Source organism: Pseudophryne corroboree, chromosome 6, assembly GCF_028390025.1.
Source record: "Pseudophryne corroboree isolate aPseCor3 chromosome 6, aPseCor3.hap2, whole genome shotgun sequence".
Taxonomy (NCBI): domain Eukaryota; kingdom Metazoa; phylum Chordata; class Amphibia; order Anura; family Myobatrachidae; genus Pseudophryne; species Pseudophryne corroboree.
The window spans coordinates 483,052,695-483,078,940 of NC_086449.1; the positions used below are offsets into that span (position 1 = coordinate 483,052,695).

The following is a 26,246-nucleotide window of genomic DNA, read 5'->3' on the forward strand; positions in this document are numbered from 1 at the left end:
TTTCTGTTCAGGCTTGGAAGCTGGCTTTTTGCTAGCCCACTGCTTCCTACCCCTGGATTTAAACTGGGGTTGCTTAGGCTCCTCTTTAGCTTTCGCTTTGCCAACGAAATGAGCGAAATTTTAAACCCTTAGACTTAGGGTTATAGGTAGCCAGAAATCTGACCTTCTTTGATTCAGCCTCTGATTCTAGGATATCTGATAAAGGTTTTCCAAATAATATATTACCAACGAAAGGCAATGCTTCCAATTCTTTCTTGGATTCCGCATCTGCCTTCCAGGTACGTAGCCAAACTGCTCTGCGAGCGACTACTGTCAAGGCTGAAGCTTTAGAAGCAACTGTACCTACATCAATTGCAGCTTCTTCCAAGTACTGGGCAGATTGTCTTCAACCGCAAAAACTATCCTCTTGCTCCCTAGTAGGAAAAGGGATGTCATTCTCTAATTCCTCTATCCATTCGCCCATTGCCTTTGCTACCCAGGCCGAAGCCAAAGCAGGTCTTACCACTGCTCCTACTAGAGAAAATATATTTTTCAAAAGGCTATCAACCCTTCTGTCTGTGACATCATTTAGTGAGGTAGATGACAGTGGTAAAGCAGATTTATGCACGAGTCGCAGAACATGTGCATCTACTTTTGGAGGAACTTCTCTTTTCGAACAATCCACAGCTGGAAATGGATAATAAGAATCCCATCTTTAAGGAATCTTATACTTTTTACTGGGCTCCGCCCAAGACTCATCCATCATTTCCGTCAGCTCATCTGATGCTGGGAATTCAGCCTTTACTGATTTTGTTCGTTTAAATACATGTGCTTTAGCTTTTAACACTGTCTTGGCTGGCTCTTCCAACGAGAGAACAGCCTTCACAGCATTAATAAGTTCAGTTATATCTTCTGAACTAAAACTCTGCGACTGATCATCATACGGAGTATTTGAATCTACTGTATCATCATCCGTTGTATCATCTTGTGTAGTCTGCCACACAGACGTATCTGTCTTAGTCTTACCTGTCCCTTGGTTGCTTGTAGAGGCTACTGGAACCAAGCCATAGGAAGGGAGCTGCATGTATGGGTTCATAGTGTAACCTAACCCTTGAGGTGGTGCTACCGGAGTTAACCTGTCCGCTATAGAAGATAGAGTCTTTGCGAACATATTCCATGGTGGCTCTGTTGGTGGTTGAACCAACTCCTGCTTTTTACTTCGCTGAAAAGCGAAACAGTTTGCACACAAACCCTCATAAGTGACCAATTGATTCATATCAATTACCCCTGACTTACAAGATAAGCATGTTAGGGCTGTAGGAGTGCTTGATAAATTCTCGTCACTTTTGCCGCTCACAGACATGGTAATAATCTGTTATTGACTACACAATTTGTGACTGAAAATCACCCTATATGCAATTATATAGAGGTGAGATCAATCTGACCACAGTGCACCTGATTTGAGGGTCAGAACAGGACTGACATTACACAGAAAAGTCAGCACACATACTAGCAGTCAATCACGTTAAAGCACTAGACATTGTCATATGAGAATACAGCCTCCATAACAACTTACACATAAGTAGGAAAACTGTACTTCTGTTTTTAACTGGTTCTTTTTTCAACATAACATGCAGAAAACACAGTAATATACAGGTCTCATATGCAATAGGTACTAAAAATTAACAATTCATACTAAGAAGTAGAGAGAATTTTTAGTACTGTATACCCTGCCTCCGGAGAGCGGGATACAGGGAGACTCACCACACTTCCATATCCAAGCAAATACGCTCGTAAGACGCTGAGTGGATTCAGACGCTACTGATGTACACTACCGCTCTTGATAACTGATAATGGACACGGACGCTCACTGACGGACACGGACGCTGTGCGACTTCCACGTGTATGCAGCCGCTAAGGCCTGCGACTCGGTCTGGGCGGGATCTATAGTGTACACAACCGCAGCGTCTAAGCAGCGACCGAGTACCCTCGTGGTAGCGTCTGAGCCGGAAGTGAGGTCATTCAGTTCATGAAACGAGAGACGCGCGGAAACTGCCCATGAACTCGGAGGAGGGGCGGCCAGGAGAGCGTCTGAATCCCCCTGTTGACTTAAACTCCAAGGATCGCGGCCTCTACCTAGTCCTGGCACCTATGGTCCCCGGAGCGTAGCGCTGTCGCACTCGAGATGTTCGGCGCATCAACACACTGTTTGCAGTCTTCACCAAATCAGTGTAGCTGTGTCCTGACCCCTCTAGTAAGAGGAAGTCCATAGACTTACCGTCCCCCCATGCTCCGGCCACAGCCTTGTTACGTCTGCTGGACCTGCTAGAACATCCGACACAGACGCCCGTCGAGACAGCACTAATACCCGAAGGTAAGCGTTGTTGCGACCCGGTGGGGAGTTGTTGGAGCGATTCTTTCTAGTATGCGTTTAAGATGCTGTTAAGAGAAGTCGCTCAAAAAACCAATATAGTAAGTCTATAAAAATAAAATAATAAAAGCTTGAGGCTGCACTCTCAGCAGCCCTGCGACCATGCGGCTTTCTGCCGCACCAAGCAAAAAAATGATCTAACTGAGTCAGTGGGCGGGACTATATAGTGGAGGCCCCAATGCATCCTGGGAGGCCAGAAAGCTCGTGACCGTGTTGGTGCCATTTCCACTATCGCGCAACTATATCCCAATGTTATGCTGTGGATAATCCTGTGGACCCAGCCAGAGAAAGTGGGGATTCTGGGCACTCAAAACCCCCCCTGCCGGTGCTACTGGCTGCTGCCTGCATGAAGAACCCTGCCAATGATGAAGGAAAAGCAAAAAAAACTAATTAAGGTAAGTTAACCATGGGGGTTTCTGCGGGATACAGATCTTACAGCCTAGTATGTAGTTTGTAATTGTAAACAGCATAAGAAGGAAAACACAGGCACTGGGGCACAATACATTACAAATGGAGGAGGGGTCAGTAATGAATTTACATATGGGGGGATGGAACACAATAAGGAGCATATAAATATATGTATGTCTGTGCGTATATATGTATTTCTCTAACGTCCTAAGTGGATGCTGGGGACTCCGTAAGGACCATGGGGAATAGCGGCTCCGCAGGAGACTGGGCACATCTAAAGAAAGCTTTAGGACTATCTGGTGTGCACTGGCTCCTCCCCCTATGACCCTCCTCCAAGCCTCAGTTAGATCTCTGTGCCCGAACGAGAAGGGTGCACACTAGGGGCTCTCCTGAGCTTCTTAGTGAAAATTTTAGATTAGGTTTTTTATTTTCAGTGAGACCTGCTGGCAACAGGCTCACTGCATCGAGGGACTAAGGGGAGAAGAAGCGAACTCACCTGCGTGCAGAGTGGATTGGGCTTCTTAGGCTACTGGACATTAGCTCCAGAGGGACGATCACAGGCCCAGCTTGGATGGGTCCCAGAGCCGCGCCGCCGGCCCCCTTACAGAGCCAGAAGGCAGAAGAGGTCCGGAAAATCGGCGGCAGAAGACGTCCTGTCTTCAACAAGGTAGCGCACAGCACTGCAGCTGTGCGCCATTGCTCTCAGCACACTTCACACTTCGGTCACTGAGGGTGCAGGGCGCTGGGGGGGGGCGCCCTGAGACGCAATAAAAACACCTTGGATGGCAAAAAAATGCATCACATATAGCTCCTGGGCTATATGGATGCATTTAACCCCTGCCAGAATCCATAAAAAAGCAGGAGAAAAGTCCGCGAAAAAGGGGCGGAGCCTATCTCCTCAGCACACTGGCGCCATTTTCCCTCACAGCTCCGTTGGAGGGAAGCTCCCTGTCTCTCCCCTGCAGTCACTACACTACAGAAAGGGTTAAAAAAAGAGAGGGGGGCACTAATTAGGCGCAGTATTAACTATACAGCAGCTATAAGGGGAAAAACACTTATATAAGGTTATCCCTGTATATATATAGCGCTCTGGTGTGTGCTGGCAAACTCTCCCTCTGTCTCCCCAAAGGGCTAGTGGGGTCCTGTCCTCTATCAGAGCATTCCCTGTGTGTGTGCTGTATGTCGGTACTTTTGTGTCGACATGTATGAGGAGAAAAATGATGTGGAGACGGAGCAGATTGCCTGTAATAGTGATGTCACCCCCTAGGGGGTCGACACCTGAGTGGATGAACTGTTGGAAGGAATTACGTGACAGTGTCAGCTCTGTATAAAAGACAGTGGTTGACATGAGACAGCCGGCTACTCAGCTTGTGCCTGTCCAGACGTCTCATAGGCCGTCAGGGGCTCTAAAGCGCCCGTTACCTCAGATGGCAGATATAGACGCCGACACGGATACTGACTCCAGTGTCGACGGTGAAGAGACGAATGTGACTTCCAGTAGGGCCACACGTTACATGATTGAGGCAATGAAAAATGTTTTACACATTTCTGATAATACGAGTACCACCAAAAAAGGGGTATTATGTTCGGTGAGGAAAAACTACCTGTAGTTTTCCTGAATCTGGGAAATTAAATGAGGTGTGTGATGATGCGTGGGTTTCCCCCGATAACAACGGATAATTTCTAAAATGTTATTGGCATTATATCCTTTCCCGCCAGAGGTTAGGGTGCGTTGGGAAACACCCCCTAGGGGGGATAAAGCGCTCACACGCTTGTAAGGGCTCTACCTTCGCCTGAGATGGCCGCCCTTAAGGATCCTGCTGATAGAAAGCAGGAGGGTATCCTAAAAGGTATTTACACACATACTGGTGTTATACTGCGACCAGCAATCGCCTCAGCCTGGATGTGCAGTGCTGGGTTGGCGTGGTCGGATTCCCTGACTGAAAATATTGATACCCTAGATAGGGACTGTATATTTTTGCCTATAGAGCATTTAAAAGATGCATTTTTATATATGCGTGATGCACAGCGGAATATTTGCCGACTGGCATCAAGTCTAAGCGCGTTGTCCATTTCTACCAGTAGAGGGTTATGGACACGTCAGTGGTCAGGTGATGCGTATTCCAAACGGCATTTGGAAGTATTGCTTTATTAAGGGAGGAGTTATTTGGGGTCGGTCTTTCAGACCTGGTGGCCACGGCAACAGCTGGGAATTCCACGTTTGTACCCCAGGTCGCCTCTCAACATGAGAAGACGCCGTATTATCGGGCGCAGTCTTTTCGTGGACAAGCGGGCAAAAGGTTCCTCATTTCTGCCCCGTGACAGAGGGAGAGGAAAAAGGCTGCAGAAATCAGCCAGTTCCCAGGAACAGAAACCCTCTCCCGCCTCTGCCAAGCCCTCAGTATACGCTGGGGCTTTACAAGCAGAATCAGGCACGGTGGGAGGCCCGTCTCAATGAATTTCAGCGCGCAGTGGGCTCACTCGCAAGTAGACCCCTGGATCCTTCAGGTGATATCTCAGGGGTACAAATTAGAATTCGAGACGTCTCCCCCTCGCCGTTTCCTAAAGTCGGCTTTACCGATGTCTCCTTCTGACAGGGAGACAGTTTTGGAAGCCATTCACAAGCTGTATTCCCAGCAGGTGATAATCAAGATACCCCTCCTGCAACAGGGAACGGGGTATTATTCCACACTGTTGTGGTACCGAAGCCGGACGGCTCGGTGAGACCGATTCTAAATCTAAAATCTTTGAACACTTACGTACAGAGGTTCAAATTCAAGATTGAGTCACTCAGAGCAGTGATTGCGAACCTGGAAGAAGGGGACTACATGATGTCTCGGGACATCAAGGATGCTTACCTTCATGTCAAAATTTACCCTTCTCACCAAGGGTACATCAGGTTTATGGTACAGAACTGTCACTATCAGTTCAGACGCTGCCGTATGGATGGTACACGGCACCCCGGGTCTTTACCAAGGTAATGGCCGAATTGATGATATTCCTTCGAAGGAAGTGAATTTTAGTTATCCCTTCCTTGGACAATTCCCTGATAAGGGTAAGATCCAGGGAACAGTTGGAGGTCGGTGTAACACTATCTCAGGTAGTGTTGCGGCAGCACGATTGGATTCTCAATATTCCAAAATCGCACCTGGTTCCGACGACGTGTCTTCTGTTCCTAGGGATGATCCTGGACACAGTCCAGAAAAAAGGTGTTTCTCCCGGAGGAGAAAGCCAGGGAGTTATCCGAGCTAGTCAGGAACCTCCTAAAACCGAGCCAAGTCTCAGTGCATCAATGCACAAGGGTTCTGGGTAAAATGGTGGCTTCCTACGAAGCAATCCCATTCGGCAGATTCCACGCAAGAACTTTCCAGTGGGACCTGCTGGACAAATGGTCCGGATCGCATCTTCAGATGCATCAGCGGATAACCCTGTCACCAGGGACAAGGGTGTCCCTCCTGTGGTGGTTGCAGAGTGCTCATCTTCTAGAGGGCCGCAGATTAGGCATTCAGGACTGGGTCCTGGTGACCACGGATGCCAGCCTGCGAGGCTGGGGAGCAGTCACACAGGGAAGGAATATCCAGGGCTTATGGTCAAGCCTGGAGACATCACTTCACATAAATATCCTGAAGCTAAGGGACATTTACAATGCTCTAAGCTTAGCAAGACCTCTGCTTCAAGGTCAGCCGGTGTTGATCCAGTCGGACAACATCACGGCAGTCACCCACGTAAACAGACAGGGTGGCACAAGAAGCAGGAGGGCAATGGCAGAAGCTGCAAGGATTCTTCGCTGGGCGGAAAATCATGTGATAGCACTGTCAGCAGTATTCATTCCGGGAGTGGACAACTGGGAAGCAGACTTCCTCAGCACGACCTCCACCCGGGAGAGTGGGGACTTCACCCAGAAGTCTTCCACATGATTAAGAACTCGACAGGTATTGCGCCAGGTCCAGGGACCCTCAGGCAATAAGCTGTAGACGCTCTGGTAACACCGTGGGTGTACCAGTCAGGGTATGTGTTCCCTCCTCTGCCTCTCATACCCAAGGTACTGAGATTGATAAGATGGAGAGGAGTAAGCACTATATTCGTGGTTCCGGATTGGCCAAGAAGGACTTGGTAACCGGAACTTCAAGAGATGCTCACGGAGGTTCCGTGGCCTCTACCTCTAAGAAGGGACCTGCTCCAGCAAGGACCCTGTCTGTTCCAAGACTTACCGCGGCTGCGTTTGACGGCATGGCGGTTGAACGCCGGATCCTGAAGGAAAAAAGGCATTCCGGATGAAGTCATCCCTATCCTGATCAAAGCCAGGAAGGATGTAACCGCAAAAACATTATCACCGCAATTGGCGAAAATATGTTGCGTGGTGCGAGGCCAGTAAGGCCCGACGGAGGAAATTCAACTGGGTCGATTCCTACATTTCCTGCAAACAGGAGTGTCTATGGGCCTGAAATTGGGGTCCATTAAGGTTCAAATTTCGGCCCTGTCAATTTTCTTCCAAAAAGAACTAGCTTCAGTCCCTGAAGTTCAGACGTTTGTAAAAGGGGTACTGCATATACAGCCTCCTTTTGTGCCTCCAGTGGCACTTTGGGATCTCAATGTAGTTTTGGGTTCCAAAAGTCACATTGGTTTGAACCACTTAAATCTGTGGAGTTAAAATATCTCACATGGAAAGTGGTCATGCTGTTGGCCCTGGCCTGGGCCAGGCGCGTGTCAGAATTGGCGGCTTTATCCTGAAAAAGCCCTTATCTGATTTTCCATTCGGACAGGGCGGAATTGAGGACTCGTCCTCAGTTTCTCCCCAAGATGGTTTCAGCGTCTCACCTGAACCAACCTATTGGTGGTGCCTGCGGCTACTAGGGACTTGGAGGCCTCCAAGTTGCTAGACGTTGTCAGTGCCCTGAAAATATATGTTTCCAGGACGGCTGGAGTCAGGAAATCTGACTCGCTGTTTATCCTGTGTGCACCCAACAAGCTGGGTGCTCCTGCTTCTAAGCAGACTATTGCTCGTTGGATTTGTAGTACAATTCAGCTTGCACATTCTGTGGCAGGCCTGCCACAGCCAAAAATCTGTAAATGCCCACTCCACAAGGAAGGTGGGCTCATCTTGGGCGGCTGCCCGAGGGGTCTCGGCTTTACAACTTTGCCGAGCAGCTACTTGGTCAGGAGCAAATACGTTTGTAAAATTCTACAAAATTGATATCCTGGCTGAGGAGGACCTGGAGTTCTCTCATTTGGTGCTGCAGAGTCATCCGCACTCTCCCGCCCGTTTGGGAGCTTTGGTATAATCCCCATGGTCCTTACGGAGTCCCCAGCATCCACTTAGGACGTTAGAGAAAATAAGAATTTACTTACCGATAATTCTATTTCTCATAGTCCGTAGTGGATGCTGGGCGCCCATCCCAAGTGCGGATTGTCTGCAATACTTGTACATAGTTATTGTTACAAAAATCGGGTTATTATTGTTGTGAGCCATCTTTCAGAGGCTCCTCTGTTATCATGCTGTTAACTGGGTTCAGATCACAGGTTATACGGTGTGATTGGTGTGGCTGGTATGAGTCTTACCCGGGATTCAAAATCCTTCCTTATTGTGTACGCTCGTCCGGGCACAGTATCCTAACTGAGGCTTGGAGGAGGGTCATAGGGGAGGAGCCAGTGCACACCAGATAGTCCTAAAGCTTTCTTTAGATGTGCCCAGTCTCCTGCGGAGCCGCTATTCCCCATGGTCCTTACGGAGTCCCCAGCATCCACTACGGACTATGAGAAATAGAATTATCGGTAAGTAAATTCTTATTTTATACACATATAAATATCAGCATACTTTAAAAAGTCTCTTGAGTGTTGTCCCATTTCTCTGTATATGTATAATGATGAAATTTACCCCAGCCCAACTAGTGGCCATCTGCATCAACCCTCCGGAAGGTGGAGGTTATGGTTTTTTTTGCAGATTAGGGCTCACAAAACTGAAGCTTTGCTTATGGTGCAGGGAGACCTTGCACCGGCCGTGCATGGAGAATTCACCAATTGTCACATTTTGCCACATAACTCAAAGCAAGCAATTAAAACGCCAATAGAATTCTGCAAATCTATGGTATATGGTATTTGGTATATGATGTGCCCTGCTCAGACAATGGTATCATAGAAATAAGTCACTCATAAAAGTCGTCCTTCTGCTATTAATATATAGATACATCTCCCACCCCTATATGGGGAGCAATATTACAAAGAAACACTTGTACTTGCAACAGGAAGGTTCTACTACCAAATAAAACAGGAGATAAAGTAGCTTTATATTGCACATTTAAATGAATATTGGATGTAAAATCTATATAGAACAACGTTAAAATAAATATATCCTAGCCCACTAATTCATAACTAAAATGTAAATTATTTGGCTGTTTTTCTGCTCCCAGTTGACTCGGCTCAGTACTGGCACTTAGCAAGACTTATGTGAGCTCACAGTTCCAATTTCAGTATGAAGAGCTCAATAAATTCATGTCTACTCGTCAAGGCAAACTGGATTTCATGAAGTACTCCTGTATAAAGCAGTTTACAACAATATGTTTTCAATTTTAGGGAAGTGAAACTGTGTCCTGAAAATAGATGCTGCCTAGCTGACAGTGGATGATGACAACTGCTGCTGAGAGCTTTCATTTAAAGGAAACCTTCACCCACAATCATCTCCTCTAGACAGGAACCCCCAAACTACTAGAGCCAATTAGGCAGCTATCACCCAGAAGAGACAGATATGTACAATTAATCATGGGGCAGAATTGTATCTGCCAAACCTACCTAACACAGGGGTTCTGGACATGGGATTGTCATGGTTCTGCCAGTTAGGTTAAGAGAGGCATGCTGGGAGGGGAATGTGTTAAAATACTGCTAGTTGGGATCCCGCCGTCACAATGCCGACGCCGGAATTTCCACAGCAAGCCCGTAAGGGGCTTTCTAGCGCTCGCCCCACTGATGGCATTCTGGCGGACGGGATCCTGCGGTCGGGATCATGACAACCGGAATCCTATCCGCCGGCATTTCATACTGAGCCCGCTGGGAGATCTCAGTATTGGGTGCTAAGATGTGTTTGGGGTTTTTTTTTTTACCATTCCAGCTTTTGTTGTCACCTATTGCATATTCTGATGGCTACTTAATCCCGTTGTTGAAGGTGGCTGCCATGATAGTAACTGGAGGTGGAAACTCATTTTGATGTAGGGTCAATGTCAAAATTGCAGCTGTGGTACTACTGTCACTAGGTATCTTACAGACTGCTTTCCATATACTAATACGGGATGCGGTCAAGATGTCAGCTGTCGGGATCCCATAATACAATGTGAATTTATAGTGACCCCTCAATTTTTAACACTGATGTTAAATACCCTAATATTGTAGTGTAATATTTGGGCTGTTAAACTTATAAACCACTTATAAAACAGTACCCAGACAAAAAGTATCTTTCTCTGGGGGTAGATTTAAGTAATAACACTTTGGCTAACGTACATTAACAGCTTTGGTGCAGAAGGTACTTTATTCAGTATAATATGACTAACTATAACTCATATCCATTTCCAATAAAGGACAGAAATCAATAAGCTATGCCACAAATGTGTCCTGCTTAGAACCCCTTAAGGAATAGTTATTTGAGGAGCAGTCCTAGCAGCCTAACATTAGCACAGCTGACATAATTGATGGAGGTTGAATCTGTGTGACCACTATTCTAATTCACTGTCTAATCTGTGTGACCACTATTCTGTTTATCTTGTTGAAAGGGAAAAAGAACTTGAAAATATTTAATGAGCGAATTGACACAAAACACTGTACTTTGGTGGGAATTATTATGTTGGCATAGATTTAAGTGCAGGACTGTGTGTTATGGCAACATTGTGTGCATATTTGTGCTGTTTTATATTAAGAAATGAGTTTACATGGTGGCAATGCACTAGAAAGTTGCTTTCCTCTGACTGTTGCTATGGAGAAATGAGATGTGTGTAGTTTTAGCACTGACAAATTCCTGGATTTGGTCATGTAGAATAAGCTCCTTTCTAAAGGCATGCACAATTTTATTTGCTTATAACTTGGTGCCTGAATGATATAGTGCACTTTAAGCGCTCCCTTGTTTGTGTTTTAGGTATTTATATTATAAAATATCCTTATGCATTAGCACTCCAGTTGTGTGTATTACAGTTAAATCACATTGTGAGTTTGTATCTAACACCCGTAGTAGCACACTAAAACCAAGACCCATCACTTTTTTGCTTTTTGCTCCTGTTACAAAGGGTATTTTCACTTAATGTTGGTGAAGAAAAATCAATATATCAACAATATAAAATGAAAATGAACAAGCAACGCTACACTAAAATGACATTATCATCTGCAGAAAAGCTCTTTTGGAAGTGCTACAGTAGAAAACAGCAGCAGCACTGAATATATGGGGATTATAGGTCGCTTCTTACCAGATAGTTTATGATGTAGAATTGGTCATATTCATGGTTTTGGGCATTGATTTTGCGATGTTGCTTTTTCCTCATATGATCCTTTAGAGTATTTTTGTCTCTAAATTTTTTTTCACAGTATAAACACTGCAGACTTCGGAAACAGAACAGAATAAAACAAGTAAATAAAGCAGAATTATCTTTTAACAGGATCTAGCTGTTAACTTTTCAAATGAATCAATGTATTATACATATGTTAATGGTAAAATGTAACTTGTACAGTATAAAAAAAAATCCAAATTTGATTAGATTGAGCATTGTCAATATTAACAAAGCACAATTGCTGGATTTTATTCCATGATCCATGATCACAGATGGTGTTATCATGGAATCAGTATGAATACCGGTGGTGAGCGCATCGTGTCCTTTCACAGCCTCACCACGCTTCAGGCCCGGTCCTACTCCCTCAGGTGGTGGCGTTGACCACCACCCAAGTGGGGGATCCGGGCAGCAGTCAGGATTGCCCCGGGTGTCGGGATTCTGGCGTTGGTATCCTGACCACCGGGATCCTGATAGACGGCAACGTGATTGTCTCCCATTATCATAGTCCACTAAATCCTGAAAACCTGTTATGTCCCATGGAGACCAATGGAATTGAAGGAGAAGTAGATGATACATGTTAAACTGCAATGACTGCATACAGTACTTGCCGACACTTAAATTCTCTACTGTGGAAGAAGCCCAAAGGTGAGATACAGCTGGCTGCTGATGAAGATGGGACCAGTGTTTCTTGTCTTTAGGCCTAGCCCCCTAGTGGTATAATGATACAAATTGTGGTTCTTTAAAAATGGGGCATGGTTAAAATGGCCCCAGCCCCTCCCCATGGACACTCAAATTGCTGCATTATGCTCCCGTTTTCCCACTTTATTAGCAGGTAGACAGATTGTGGCAGGGAGACCTATTCTATGGAAGGTATGGGTAGGGATAGCCAATCGGAGGTTCCATGTCAATATTTTGGATCAATACAGGATCAGAATCTTTGTATTTAATACAATTGTAAATAAAATTAATAAATGAAGGAAATACTCTTCATCTTCCACTTATGCACAGTTACAATTTTAGATGCCGCACAGGAAAGTAAGAACATCACTGCAACCATAGTGATTTCTGGATCATGTCTCCAGGAGCTATCAAAAAAATTGTAATATAAGAGATGAATGATCTTTACAAAAGATTAATCCAATCCTTGATGTCCAGCCCTACGTCTGGGAGGCTCCCTGAAAATTTGTCTCTCTCAGACATATCTGATGAGCAGGTAGGTATGGTTTTACAGGACTTGAACTGCCTCATAATATGGTTTTAAATCACTAATAGCCTTTTCTTATAATTATATGCTTGTCTCCAGTCAATCATCCTTTAAGAATAGAAATATTCCTGTCTTCACAAAGTAAATATCAAAATACACAATAGTTTAATAAATGAACGTCTCATCATTAAAAAAAATGTAAATCCCCTAAACGTAGTTCAGTACTGTAATTGCTGCAAAACAATCATATACAGTACATTTAAAAGATATATATATATATATATATATATATATATATATACACACACACACACACACACACACACACACACACACACACCAACAAAAAACAACATGTACTTGTCCATTTTCCTCTCTAATGTATCCAGTAACTCATTGCAGTATACAAGGTTATCTGGCAGCCCAACATTGAACGAGTGCTCCTTATTCATGTGATTGAACAGAATGGATCTGTAAGAAAAAGAACAATGCTATTATTTTGCTGCTAAAAATAGGATTTTGATATACCTACCGGTAAATCCTTTTCTCCTAGTCCGTAGAGGATGCTGGGGACGACATCAAGACCATTGGGTATAGATGGGATCAACAGGAGATATGGGCACTCTAAAGACTTTTCATTGGGTGTGAACTGGCTCCTCCCTCTATGCCCCTCCTCCAGACCTCAGTTGTAGGAACTGTGCCCAGGGAGACTGACATTTCGAGGAAAAGAATTACTTAACTAGTGGTGAGATATCTACCAGCTCACACCTCAACCATGCCGCACACATGGCATTCAACATAACACACGCCAACAGGCATGAAACAATTGTAGCAACATGCTGAAAACTAAGATAACACAACTTGTGTAACTGTAATAACTAAACTGCAGGTAAAGTACGCACTGGGACGGGCGCCCAGCATCCTCTACGGACTAGGAGAAAAGGATTTACCGGTAGGTATCAAAATCCTATTTTCTCATACGTCCTAGAAGATGCTGGGGACGACATCAAGACCATGGGGTCTATACCAAAGCTCCAGTACGGGCGGGAGAGTGCGGATGACCCTGCAGCACTGATTGACCAAACTTTAGGTCCTCATCGGCCAAGGTGTCAAACTTGTAGAACTTAGCAAATGTGTTTGACCCTGACCAAGAAGCTGCTCGGCAAAGTTGTAACGCCGAGACCCCCCGGGCAGCCGCAAAGGATGAGCCCACCTTCCTAGTGGAGTGGGCCTTTACCGACGTCGGTAACAGCAATCCAGCAGTAGTATGAGCTTGCTGAATCGTATTTCTGACCCAACGTGCAATAGTCTGCTTGGAAGCAGGACACCCAATCTTGTTGTGAGCATACAGGACAAACAGAGCCTCTGTTTTCCATATTCGAGCCGTTCTAGCAACATAGATTTCCAAAGCTCTAACCACATCTAGAGATTTTGAATCAGTGAATGTGTCAGTAACTACTGGCACTACAATATGTTGGTTTATGTTGAAAGACGAAACCACTTTTGGAAGAAAATGTTGACTAGTTTTCAACTCTGCCCTATCTTCATGGAAGATCAGGTAAGGGCTCTTGTGAGACAAGGCCCCCAATTCAGACACCCGCCTTGTGGATGCCAAAGCCAAAAGCATCACCACTTTCCAAGTAAGAAACTTCAACCCTATCTTTTGTAGAGGCTCAAACCAATCCAATTGAAGGAACTGCAATACCACGTTAAGATCCCATGGTGCCACTGGAGGCACGAATGGAGGCTGGATGTGCAGAACGCCTTTCACGAAGGTCTGAACCTCTGGAAGAGAGGCCAATTGTTTTTGGAAGAACACTGACAAGGCTGAAATCTGGACCTTGATCGATCCCAATCGGAGGCCTGCCTCCACACCATCCTGCAAAAAATTGAGAAAATGCCCTAAGTGAAACTCTTCCGTAGGAGCTTTCTTGGACTCACACCAAGACACATATTTTCTCCAAATACGGTGGTAATGTTTCAACGTTACTCCCTTTCTGGCCTGAATAAGGGTGGGGATGACTTCCTTGGGAATACCCTTCCTGGCTAGGATACGGCGCTCAACAGCCATGCCATCAAACGTAGCCGTGGTACACGCACGGCCCCTGCTGTAGCAGGTCCTCTCGAGGAGGAAGAGGCCGAGGATCTTCGATGAGCAACTGCTGAAGATCTGGGTACCAAGCCCTCCTTGCCCAATCTGGGGCAATGAAGATTGCTCGAACCCTTGTTTTTTTTATGATCCTGAGTACTTTTGGGATCAGCGGAAGTGGAGGAAAGACATACACTGACTGAAAAACCCACTGGGTCACCAGTGCATCCACTGCTACTGCTTGAGGGTCTCTCGACCTGGAACAGTATCTCTAAAGCTTCTTGTTGAGACGAGATGCCATCATGTCTATTTGAGGAACTCCCCAAAGACTTGTCACCTCTGCGAAGACTTCTTGGTGGAGGCCCCACTCTCCTGGATGGAGATCGTGTCTGCTGAGGAAGTCTGCTTCCCAGTTGTCTACTCCCGGAATAAATATTGCCGACAGAGCTTGTTGAAGTTTTTCTGCCCAGCGAAGGATTTTTGTTGCCTCTGCCATTGCCGCTCTGCTTTTCGTTCCGCCCTGCCTGTTTATGTATGCCAGACTAAATAAACATTTACAGAATAAAAACCATCACAATGGAAATCGCAGAATAGATTTATGCATATATCCCTGCTATGGCCAATTGGACTTTATATGATTAGTATTGAGCATGCATGCCTATAGAGTTAGCTGGTTAGTTAGAACAAGTCATGGTCCTTAGATACAGTCTTGATCGTTTGTAACTGTTTGGTCCCTCTAGGGGATTTTAAATGGAGGTGTTAGTATTAATTGATTAGACAAGAACCAGAAGTTGTCCCTTAATACATATTAGTAGCACAGTCCATTTGGATAAGACAGCTTTCCTCAAATGATGTTAGATAATGCCAGTTAATACTGGATGGAAGTGTGATGCTGACAGATTTTGTAATCAGTTAGTCCCCCGTCGTGACACTCATATGGGCAATGCTTACCCTCCCACTCTGCGGCGTTTTTTTGTGTCTGCGGCTGGGCTGGATCACACTGGAGGCATGAACTTCGTCCAGCTGAGCGGTGGCACGCTCCAAGCGTGTGGTGTAGCAGGGAGCGCTCGGCCGTGCGCCGCGGCTTCCGGGTTGGGCGGGGCTTCCGGTTTCCGATGCGCTCCACCTGCGTTCCACTTGACGTCTTTGAGTCACCCGACGCGTTTCTCCGCCTTTTGTGGGTGGCGGTTTCTTCAGACCTCTACACCACACGCTTGGAGCGTGCCACCGCTCAGCTGGACGAAGTCCATGCCTCCAGTGTGATCCAGCCCATATGAGTGTCACGACGGGGGACTAACTGATTACAAAATCTATCAGCATCACACTTCCATCCAGTATTAACTGGCATTATCTAACATCATTTGAGGAAAGCTGTATTATCCAAATGGACTGTGCCACTAATATGTATTAAGGGACAACTTCTGGTTCTTGTCTAATCAATTAATACTAACACCTCCATTTAAAATCCCCTAGAGGGACCAAACAGTTACAAACGATCAAGACTGTATCTAAGGACCATGACTTGTTCTAACTAACCAGCTAACTCTATAGGCATGCATGCTCAATACTAATCATATAAAGTCCAATTGGCCATAGCGGGGATATATGCATAAATCTATTCTGCGATTTCCATTGTGATGGTTTTTATTCTGTAAATGTTTATTTAGTCTGTTTTATATTAATAAAAACATTTTTTATTTACCAAACCAGCAGCCTAATTAACCATATTTTTTAATACATGTGCACTCACACGTATAATTCTATTGTTTAGGTACTGTGTCCCTTTATTTAGGAGGACATCCAGATCCTCCTTGTGTGAGCTGCAATTAATTATTTTAATTGACAGTATAACAAACTTAGCGCCCATTATATTATTTATGTTTATGTATGCGACTGCTGTTACATTGTCCGCCTGGATCTGCACGAGGAGGGTCTTGAAGATGATGTACCGCTTGTTGAAGGCCGTTGTAAATGGCTCTTAGCTCCAGCACGTTTATGTGAAGGCAGGCTTACTGATGTGACCAACGTCCCTGGAAGTTTTCTCCCTGAGAGACTGCTCCCCAGCCTCGGAGACTTGCATCCGTGGTTACCAGGACCCAGTCCTGAATCCCGAACCTGCGTCCCTCTAACAGGTGAGACCTGTGCAACCACCACAGGAGCGAAATCCTGGTTTTTGACGACAGGATTATCTTTCTGTGCATGCGTAGGTGTGACCCCGACCACTTGTCAAACAGGTCCCACTGGAATACTCTGGCATGGAACCTGCCAAACTGTATGGCCTCATAGGCCGCCACCATCTTCCCCAACAACCGAATGCACTGATGGATCAACACACTTGATGGTTTCAATATCTGTTTTACCATTTTCTGGATTTCCAGAGCCTTTTCCAGTGGAAGAAATACTCTCTGAACTTCTGTGTCGAGAATGATCCCGAGGAAGGACAACCTTGTTGTTGGTTCCAATTGTGACTTTGGGTAATTTATGATCCACCTGTGTTGTTGGAGTATTGACAGAGAGAGTGATATTTTCTGTAACAACTGCTCCCTGGATCTCGCCTTTATCAGGAGATCGTCCAGATAAGGAATTATACTGACTCCTTTCTGACGAAGTAGGACCATCATCTCTGCCATCACCTTGGTGAATACCCTCGGCGCCGTGGAGAGACCGAAAGGTAACGTCTGGAATTGGTATTGGCAATCCTGAACCGCGAATCTCAGATACGCCTGGTGAGGAGGATAAATGGGAACATGCAGGTAAGCATCCTTTATGTCCACCGACACCAAGTAGTCCCCCTCCTCCAGACTGGCAATCACCGCCCGAAGTGATTCCATCTTGAACTTGAACCTTTTCAGGTAGCAATTCAGATCTTTTAGATTTAGGATCGGTCTGACCGAGCCGTCCGGCTTCGGAACAACAAAGAGGCTTGAATAAAAACCCCGCCCTTGTTGTGACAATGGTACCAGGACTATGACCTGGCCTTGACATAATTTTTGGATTGCCGCTGTTGCTGCTTCTCTTTCTGGCGGAGAAACTGGCAAGGTTGATTTGAAAAATCGGCATGGAGGAACGTCTTGAAACTCCAGTTTGTATCCCTGGAATACTATTTGTAACACCCAGGAATCCAGGACAGACAGAATCCAACCCTGGCTGAAGAGTTTGAGACATGCCCCCACCCGAGTGGCCTCCCGCAAGGGAGCTTCAGCGTCATGCTGAGGATTTGGAAGAAGTAGGGGTAGACTTCTGCTCTTGGGAACCTGGAGCCGCTGTGGGCTTCTTTCCCCTTCCCCTACCTGCAAAGAAGGGGGAACCTCTCGTCTTTTTGTATTTATTGGGCCGAAAGGACTGCATTTGCGGGTGATAGGTCTTTTTTGCTGGTGCAGGCGCAGAGGGCAAAAATGACGACTTACCTGCGGTAGCCGCCGAAACTAACGCATCCAGGCCATCGCCAAATAAGGCCTCACCTTTATATGGGAGAGTCTCCATGTTTCTTTTGGAATCTGCATCCGCGTTCCACTGGCGAATCCACAACGCCCGCCTAGCCGATACTGCCATGGTAGCGGCTTGTGAACTCAAAAGTCCAATATCCTTCATTGCTTCCAGCATGTAGGCGGCAGCGGTCTTGATATTCCCTAACTTAAGGAGTATCTCATCTTTATCAATCGTGTCAATTTCAGATGACACGCTTTCTGACCATTTTTCAATAGCGCGACTCACTCATGCGCAGGCAATAGAGGGCCTGAGCAGTGTACCACTGGTAACATAAATGGATTTCAATGTTGTTTCCATTTTGCGGTCTGCCGGCTCTTTAAGAGAAGCCGTACCAGGAGCAGGGAGAATTACCTTCTTTGTCAACCTGGAAAGTGCACTGTCTAACACAGACTCCCATTTTTTCCTGTCCTCAGCCGGGAAAGGGTAAGCTATGTGAATCCTTTTGGGAATACAAATTTTTTTATCAGGATTCACCTACATCCCTTCAAACAGAGCATTCAGTTTGTGTGAAGGAGGGAACATGATTTTGGATTTATTTTCCTTACATAAATAAGCCTTCCCCTGAGGTACAGGAGTGGTTTCTGTAACCTCCAACACGTCCCTTATAGCCACAATCATATATTGTATACTTTTTGCCAATGTATGATCTATCTCTCTGGATTCACTATCGTCGACACAAGAATCAGAATCCGTGTCGGTATCAGTGTTTACAACATTTGCAAATGGTCTTTTATGTGACCCAGAGGGGCCGCCCGCATAAGGAATAACAGCATCCTGAAAAATCACATCTTCCACAGATTTTCTCCAGCATGCAGCCTTAGATTCAGACTTATCTAATCTACGGTTAATCAGATGCATACTGTCACGTATCTCTTTCACCCATGCAGGCTCTTGGTGTGCCGGCAGCGCCACCACATTACAACTCTGTGTCTCTAAAATGGCTTCCTCCGGGGAGGAACTTCCTGCCTCAGACATGTCTCACACGTGTACAGCACACTCACAGACACACTGGGACTTATTTTGGGGACAGACCCACAGTAAAATCTGTCAGAGGGACACAGGATAGGAGCAGCCAGTTCACAATCCCAGCCCCAGTATTGCCTGTGAACACAGTAAACCCACAGCCCAACAGCGCTTTTAAATAGTAATATACACTATCAAATGCACCACAATCGCTTTGTGCCCCCCTTAATAGCACCCTGTACTTGTCAGAACTGGAGGAGAGGACCAGTGTGTTCTCTGCAGCCCGAGGAGAGAGAGAAAATGGCGCTGAGCAGTGTGCTGGCTGCCTGAGGAAGAAGCTCCGCCCCCGCAATGGCGCATCCTTACACTCAGTATACTACATAATATTTATACTGGCGGGGGTAGGGCTGTGCCAGCGGCATCTTATGCCCCCTTTTAGCCAGTTTGAGGTATTTTTCTTGCTGCCCAGGGAACCCTCCCCAGCGCCCTGCAGTGCACGTGTGGGCAGCAATGGCGCGTTGCGCTCCCACCAGCCGCGCCGCACCTCAGCCGTCACTTACTTGATTGAAGATCATTCTTCTCATACTCACCTGTCTCCTGGCTCTGTGAGGGGGGTGACGGCGTGCTGTGGGAGTGAGCATCTAGACACGGCTAGCGTTCAGTACCCTTCAGGAGCTAATGGTGTCCTGTTAGCCAGAAGCAGAGCCATGAAACTCTTTAGGAAGTTGGTTCTGCTTTGCCCCCTCAGTCCCAGGAAGCAGGGAGTCTGATGTCAGCAGATATCCCTGAAAATAAAAAACCTAACATAAGTCTTTTCAGAGAAACTCAGTAGAGCTCCTCAGAGTGCATCCAGTCTGCCTGTGCACATTTCTAAAACTGAGGTCTGGAGGAAAGGCATAGAGGGAAGAGCCAGTTCACACCCAATGAAAAGTCTTTAGAGTGCCCATGTCTCCTGCGGATCCCGTCTATACCCCATGGTCTTGATGTCGTCCCCAGCATCCTGTAGGATGTATGAGAAAGGAAAAATAAAACCATATATGTAAGTACTGTATAAGAAAAAGGAGATTTATGGTAGACTTACCATAGTTAAATCTCTTTCTGCGAGGTACACTGGGTTCCACAGGGAATACATCGGGGTGTAGAGCTGGATCTTGATCCGAGGCACTAACAGGCTAAAGCTTTGACTATTCCCAGGATGCATTCATTGCACCGCCTCATCTATAACCACGCCTCCGGAAAATGGAGCTCAGTTTCGTTAACCAGTCCAATGCAGTAGCGGGTAAAAGAGACAGCAGATGTTAGTCACATTGGGCCTAATTCAGAGTTGATCGCAGCAGCAAATTTGTTAGCAGTTGGGCAAAACCATGGGGGTCATTCTGAGTTGATCGTAGCTGTGCTAAATTTAGCACAGCTATGATCATTCACACTGACATGCGGGGGGACGCCCAGCACAGGGCTAGTCCGCCCCGCTTGTCAGTGCCGCCCCCCCCTTCCCCTTTGCAATGCCTTTGCACTTAAAGAGTAGCTCCCGACCAGCGCAGCTTTAGCGGCCACGTGTGATGCCACACAGCCGCCGCGGCCCGCCCCCCCAACAGTCCGACCACGCCTGCGTTGGCCAGCCCGCTCCCTCTAAACGGCGGCGTTAAGCCCCCTCCCGCCCAGCGACCGCCTCTGCCTCAGAGGCAATCGCTAGGCAACGACGGCAACCATGCGCCGGCGCATGCGCAGTCCCGACCCAAACACTGCGCTGCGACAAACGGCAGCGAGCGATCGGGTCGGAATGAGCACCTATGTGCACTGCAGGTGGGGCAGATGTAACATGTGCAGAGAGAGTTAGATTTGGGTGGCGTGTGTTTAAACTGAAATCTAAATTGCAGTGTAAAAATAAAGCAGCTAGTATTTACCCTGCACAGAAACAAAATAACCCACCCAAATTTAACTCTCTCTGCACATGTTATATCTGCCCCCCCATCCCTGCAGTGCACATGGGGGGTCATTCCGAGTTGTTTGCTCGTTGCCAATTTTCGCTGTGCTGCGATTTGTTGCTAACTGCGCATGCGCATGCGCTTAGTTATTTTACTAAAAACTTAGCAGTGATTGACAGGAAAGGGGCGTTTCTGGGTGGCAACTCAGCGTTTTCCCGGCGTTTGCTAAAAAACGCAGGCGTGTCAGGGAAAAATGCGGGAGTGTCTGGAGAAACGGGGGAGTGGCTGGCCAAACGCAGGGCGTGTTTGTGACGTCAAACCAGGAACTAAACGGACTGAGCTGATCGCAATCTGTGAGTAGGTCTGGAGCTACTCAGAAACTGCAAAGAATTATTTAGTAGCAGTTTTGCTAATCTTTCATTCGCAATTCTGCTAAGCCAAGATACACTCCCAGATGGCGGCGGCCTAGCATGTGCAATGCTGCTAAAAGCAGCTAGCGAGCGAACAACTCGGAATGACCCCCATGGTTTTGCCCAACTGCTAACAAATTTGGTGCTGCGATCAACTCTGAATTACCCCCATAGAACCACATTCTTACGAAAGGAGAAGGGACCAGCGGCAAATGTTATACAAACCCAAAGAAGCTAAGTGCGTGAGGGTGGGCACCCTGTACAACCCAGTGTACCTCGCAGAAAGATTTAAATATGGGAAGTCTACCATAAATCTCCTTTTCTGAAGCAGGGTACACTGTGTTCCACAGGGAATACATTGGGGATGTCCTAAAGCAGTTCCTCATGGGAGGGGACGCACCGGAGTGGGCACAAGAACCTGGTATCCAAAGGAAGCATCCTGGGAGGCGGAAGTATCAAAGGTATAGAACCTAATGAATGTGTTTACTGAGGACCACGTAGCCGCCCTGCACAACTGTTCAGCGGACGCGCCTCGGCGGGCCGCCCAAGAAGGTTGTGAAAACCAAAAAGTACAAAAAGGGTATCTGACCTCCTGATAGAGGCAGTTCTCTCCACGTAAATACGGAGAGCCCGTACCACATCCAAAGACCGCTCTTTGGAGGACAAACCAGAAGAGATAAAAGCCGGAACCACAATCTCTTGGTTAAGATGGAAAGATGACACCACTTTAGGTAGATAACCGGGGCGAGTTCTAAGAACTCAATACAAGAAATTATATACAAAATGCGCTTCAACACTGGATAGATAAAAATGAAATATTTCAGACCGATTTGTTCCCAAGAGGTCGTAACGTCTCTGATAGATTTCTTCAGGAGATTTCTCCAACAAGATAGTACATAAAGGGAGAAATCAAAAAAGAAAAAATGTCCAATATGTAGTAAATTCTTTATGAGATAATAAGAGTCATATAGAGGGACTATAGGATATAAGGTCTCCCCTCCTTGGTGTCTTTTTGGAAATATTCAAGGGTAACCCGAAAGATGTGTCAATCATAAACGAGGGATGCTCACTTTCTTGCTTACTTCAATATACATGTGCGTACTCCTATAAAGGTATCTTTAGTGTTTTCATAGAAAGCTTCACTCCAAATGGTAATCGGTTGATCAAACTATTTCTCCAAGTTGTGGGACATGGGTAAGACTGGTTCACAAGCACAAGGGTATAATAAATGTAACACGGCCCAGGACTGAATCACCATTGCTTAGGATTTACACTATTGCTCATCATATTTACCATACGACAATTGGCAGCAACAGCAGGCTTCTGGGTATAGAAAAGAATATTGTGGGGGGGGGGGGAGGGGGGTTATTGGTCAAACTTTGGTCAAACTTTCTCTCTGTTATCACCATTGACACAACACACACATGACGATTCCATGCAGTGACAACTGCCCGGTCAAGGTGAAAGATCAGAAAGGGTGGACGACCGGACAAAGCGCCTAAGTCCGACACCTTCTAGCAAAAGCAATAGCCAGCGGAAACACGACCTTAAGTGTTAGGCATTTAAGGTCCACACACTCAAGAGGTTCAAATGGAGACTCTTGTAGAGCATTCAAGACAACAGACAAATTCCATGGAGCAACAGGAGGGAAATAGGGAGGCTGAATCCGTATAACATCCTGAGTGAAAATATGAACATCAGGAATAGACGCAATTTTCCTATGAAATCACACCGACAAGGCAGATATATGAACCTTGACGGAGGCCAGAAGAAGGCCTAAGTCTAGGCCGTTGTTGTTCCCAAAAGCCAAAAGTCTTGCAGTTCTGAATTTGTATGCATCGTAATTCTTTGCAGCACACAAAGTGAAGTAAGAATTCAAGACCCTATAATAAATCCGTACCGAAGGTTTGCGGGCCTTCAGCATAGTTTGGATAACTGCCTCTGAGAATCCATTGGCCCTCAGGAGTGAAGCTTCAAGAGCCACGCCGTGAAAGCCAGCCTGGCCAGGTTCGGGTAGACATAAGGGCCCTGAACGAGGAGGTCTGGGCGTTGAGGAAGTAGAAGAGGACGCTCTATCGATAGACCCTGCAGGTCTGAGAACCAATGCCTTCTGGGCCATGCTGGAGTGACTAGAAGTAGTATTCCTCCTTCTTGTTTGAACTTCCATAGTACCCTGAACAGGAGTGACACTGGAGGGAACACGTATGGCAGCCGAAAGTTCCATGGAATTGCCAGTGCGTCCACGAACGCTGCTTGATGATCCCTTGTCCTTGATCTGAAGACCGGCACCTTGTGATTGTGTCGAGACGCCATCAGGTCCACATCTGGTAGGCCCCATTTGTCCACTAGGAGTTGAAAGACTTTCGGATGAAGAATCCACTCTCCGGCATGAACGTCCTGACAACTGAGGAAATCTGCTTCCCAGTTGAGGACTCCGGGAATGAACACTGCCAATATTGCTGGCAGATGGCATTCCGCCCAACTAAGGATTTTTGATACTTCCATCAATGCCACGCAGCTTTGAATGACGCCTTGATGATTTGCGTGCGCCATCATGGTGGCGTTGTCTGATTGTACTTAAACAGGCCTGTTCTGTATCAAAGGCAGGGCAAGAGTCAAGGCATTGAACACTGCCTGCAATTCCAGAATGTTTATCGGGAGGAGAGATTCCTCCTTGGTCCACCGACCCTGGAGAGAGTGCTGCTTCAGCACTGCGCTGCAACCCCGCAGGCTGGTGTCCGTAGTCAGTAGGACCCAGGTGGGAATCCAGAAGGGACGGCGCCTGCTTAACTGCCGGTCCTGTAGCCACCAGCTCAGTGACAGACGAACCTCCGGAGTCAAGGAGATCATTCGAGACCTGATCCGATGAGGTAGGCCGACCCACTTTGAAAGGATTAACCTCTACAGAGGGCGGGAATGAAATTGAGCATACTCTACCATGTCGAAAGCCGACACCATGAGGCCTAGTACTTGCATCGCCGAGTGTATCGACACTCGTGGACGAGAAAGGAAGCATCTGATCCTGCCCTGAAGTATCAGGACTTTCTCTGGAGACCGAAACAGTCTTTGGCTGTGTGTGTCCAGCAGTGCCCCCCAGGTGCACCATGCTCCGAGCATGGACCAGCGAGGACTACTTCCAGTTGATGTGCCACCGTAGGCTTGCAGGAATTGGACTGTCAGTTCCAGATGACAGAGGAGAACCTCTTGGGAGTTCGCCAGGATCGGCAAGTCTCCAGAAATGGCAGGATCCTAATACCTTGATGGCGGAAAAGGGCCGTCATCACGGCCATGACCTTGGTGAAGATCCGAGGGGCCGTGGCTAAACCAAATGCCAGAGCCTTGAATTGATAATGTAGGTTGCCAATAGCAAACCACAGATATTGCTGATGCGAAATGGCAATAGGTATATGCAGGTAAGCATCCTGTATGTCCAGGGATGAAATACAGTCCTTGGGTTCCATGGCCAGCACAATAGAGCGCAGGGTTTTCATACGGAATTTAGACACACTCACAAATTTGTTCAAAGATTTGAGATTGAGTTTAGGCCGGAAGGACCCATTGGTTTTCGGGACTAGAAACAGAGTCGAATAGTATCCTCTGCCTCTCTGGGACAGAGGTACCGGAACTACCACTCCTGTGTCCAGGAGGGATCGTACAACCAGGTATAGAGCCTGTGCTTTCAACGGATCCGAAGGAAGAATCGTCGTGCAGAACTGGCGAGGCGGACATCTCTTGAAAAAGACTGCGTACCCATGAGAGACAACTTCTCGCACCCATGAGTCTGAAATGGTCTAAAACCAGACCTGGGCGAACTGTAGAAGTCAGCCTCCCACCCTGGGATCCCCAAGGGAGGAGGTCCGCGGGCTTGTCCTGTTTGGAAGCAGGCTGATGGGCAGCCCATGATTGTTTAGATTTGGGCTTAGTGGCTTTGGAAGTACGAGCCTGTCTCAGGTATGTCTGACCCTTCGCTTTTCTTGGAGGACAAAAGGAATGAAAAGTGGTACTCTTAGCCTTCCGTGCAGAAGGATTAGTCCTTGCGAGAAATGCAGTCTTGGCAGACGCCAAGTCAGTCACAATCTTGTTTAGATCCTCCCCAAAGAGGATGTCTCCCTTCAAAGGAAGCACCTCCAAGGTGTTTTTGGAGTCTAGGTCCACCTTCCAGGACCTCAACCACAGAATACGGCGAGCCAGTATAGATCTGGTAGACGCCTTGGCCGCCATAACACCTGCCTCAGAGGACGCCTCCTGAATATAGTGGGAGGCGGTGGTAATATGAGACAGATATTGTCTGGCAGTGTCAGATATATCCTGAGTTAGCTCTTCCTCCAATGCCTGAACCCACGCTTCAATTCCTTTGGCGGCCCAGGAGGCTGCTATAGTGGGTCTATGTACAGCACCAGTAAGGGAGTAAATAGACTTCAGGCATCCCTCCACACGCTTATCCGTCGGCTCCTTCAGTGAAGTGAGAGTGGTGACAGGCAGAGTAGATGACACCACAAGACGGGCGACATGAGAGTCTACCGGCGGTAGATTTTCCCATTTGTTACTCAACTCAGCAGGAATAGGATAACGAGCAAGCATCTTTTCAGACAGGGAGAATTTCTTTCCCGGAGAAGACCAGGATTCCTGACGTATGTCAATTAAATGGTCAGAATGCGGCAAGACTACTTTAGCAACCTTCTGACGTTTAAACTTATCAGGTTCTTAGACGCAGTAGTGGGATCTACCTTATCATCAATTTGTAGAATCAGCTTAATAGCCTCCACTAGGTCAGGAACATCAACCCGAGTTGTAGGTTCCTCATCAGAAGCAACTGATTCAGTGTC

General features: G+C 46.7%; 1 protein-coding gene across 3 annotated transcripts in view; it reads right to left on the bottom strand.

Annotated features, from left to right (window-relative positions):
- Positions 1-26,246, bottom strand: part of ZNF277 (zinc finger protein 277) — a 302,550-nt gene that overhangs the window by 41,326 nt on the left and 234,978 nt on the right. For all 3 annotated transcript variants that reach the window (XM_063927283.1, XM_063927282.1, XM_063927284.1), the window contains 2 exons: positions 12,905-13,015; positions 11,260-11,392 (listed from right to left, as the gene is read on the bottom strand). In XM_063927283.1, the coding sequence (XP_063783353.1) occupies positions 11,260-11,392; positions 12,905-13,015 (244 nt within the window). The remainder of the gene's footprint in view (positions 1-11,259; positions 11,393-12,904; positions 13,016-26,246) is intronic.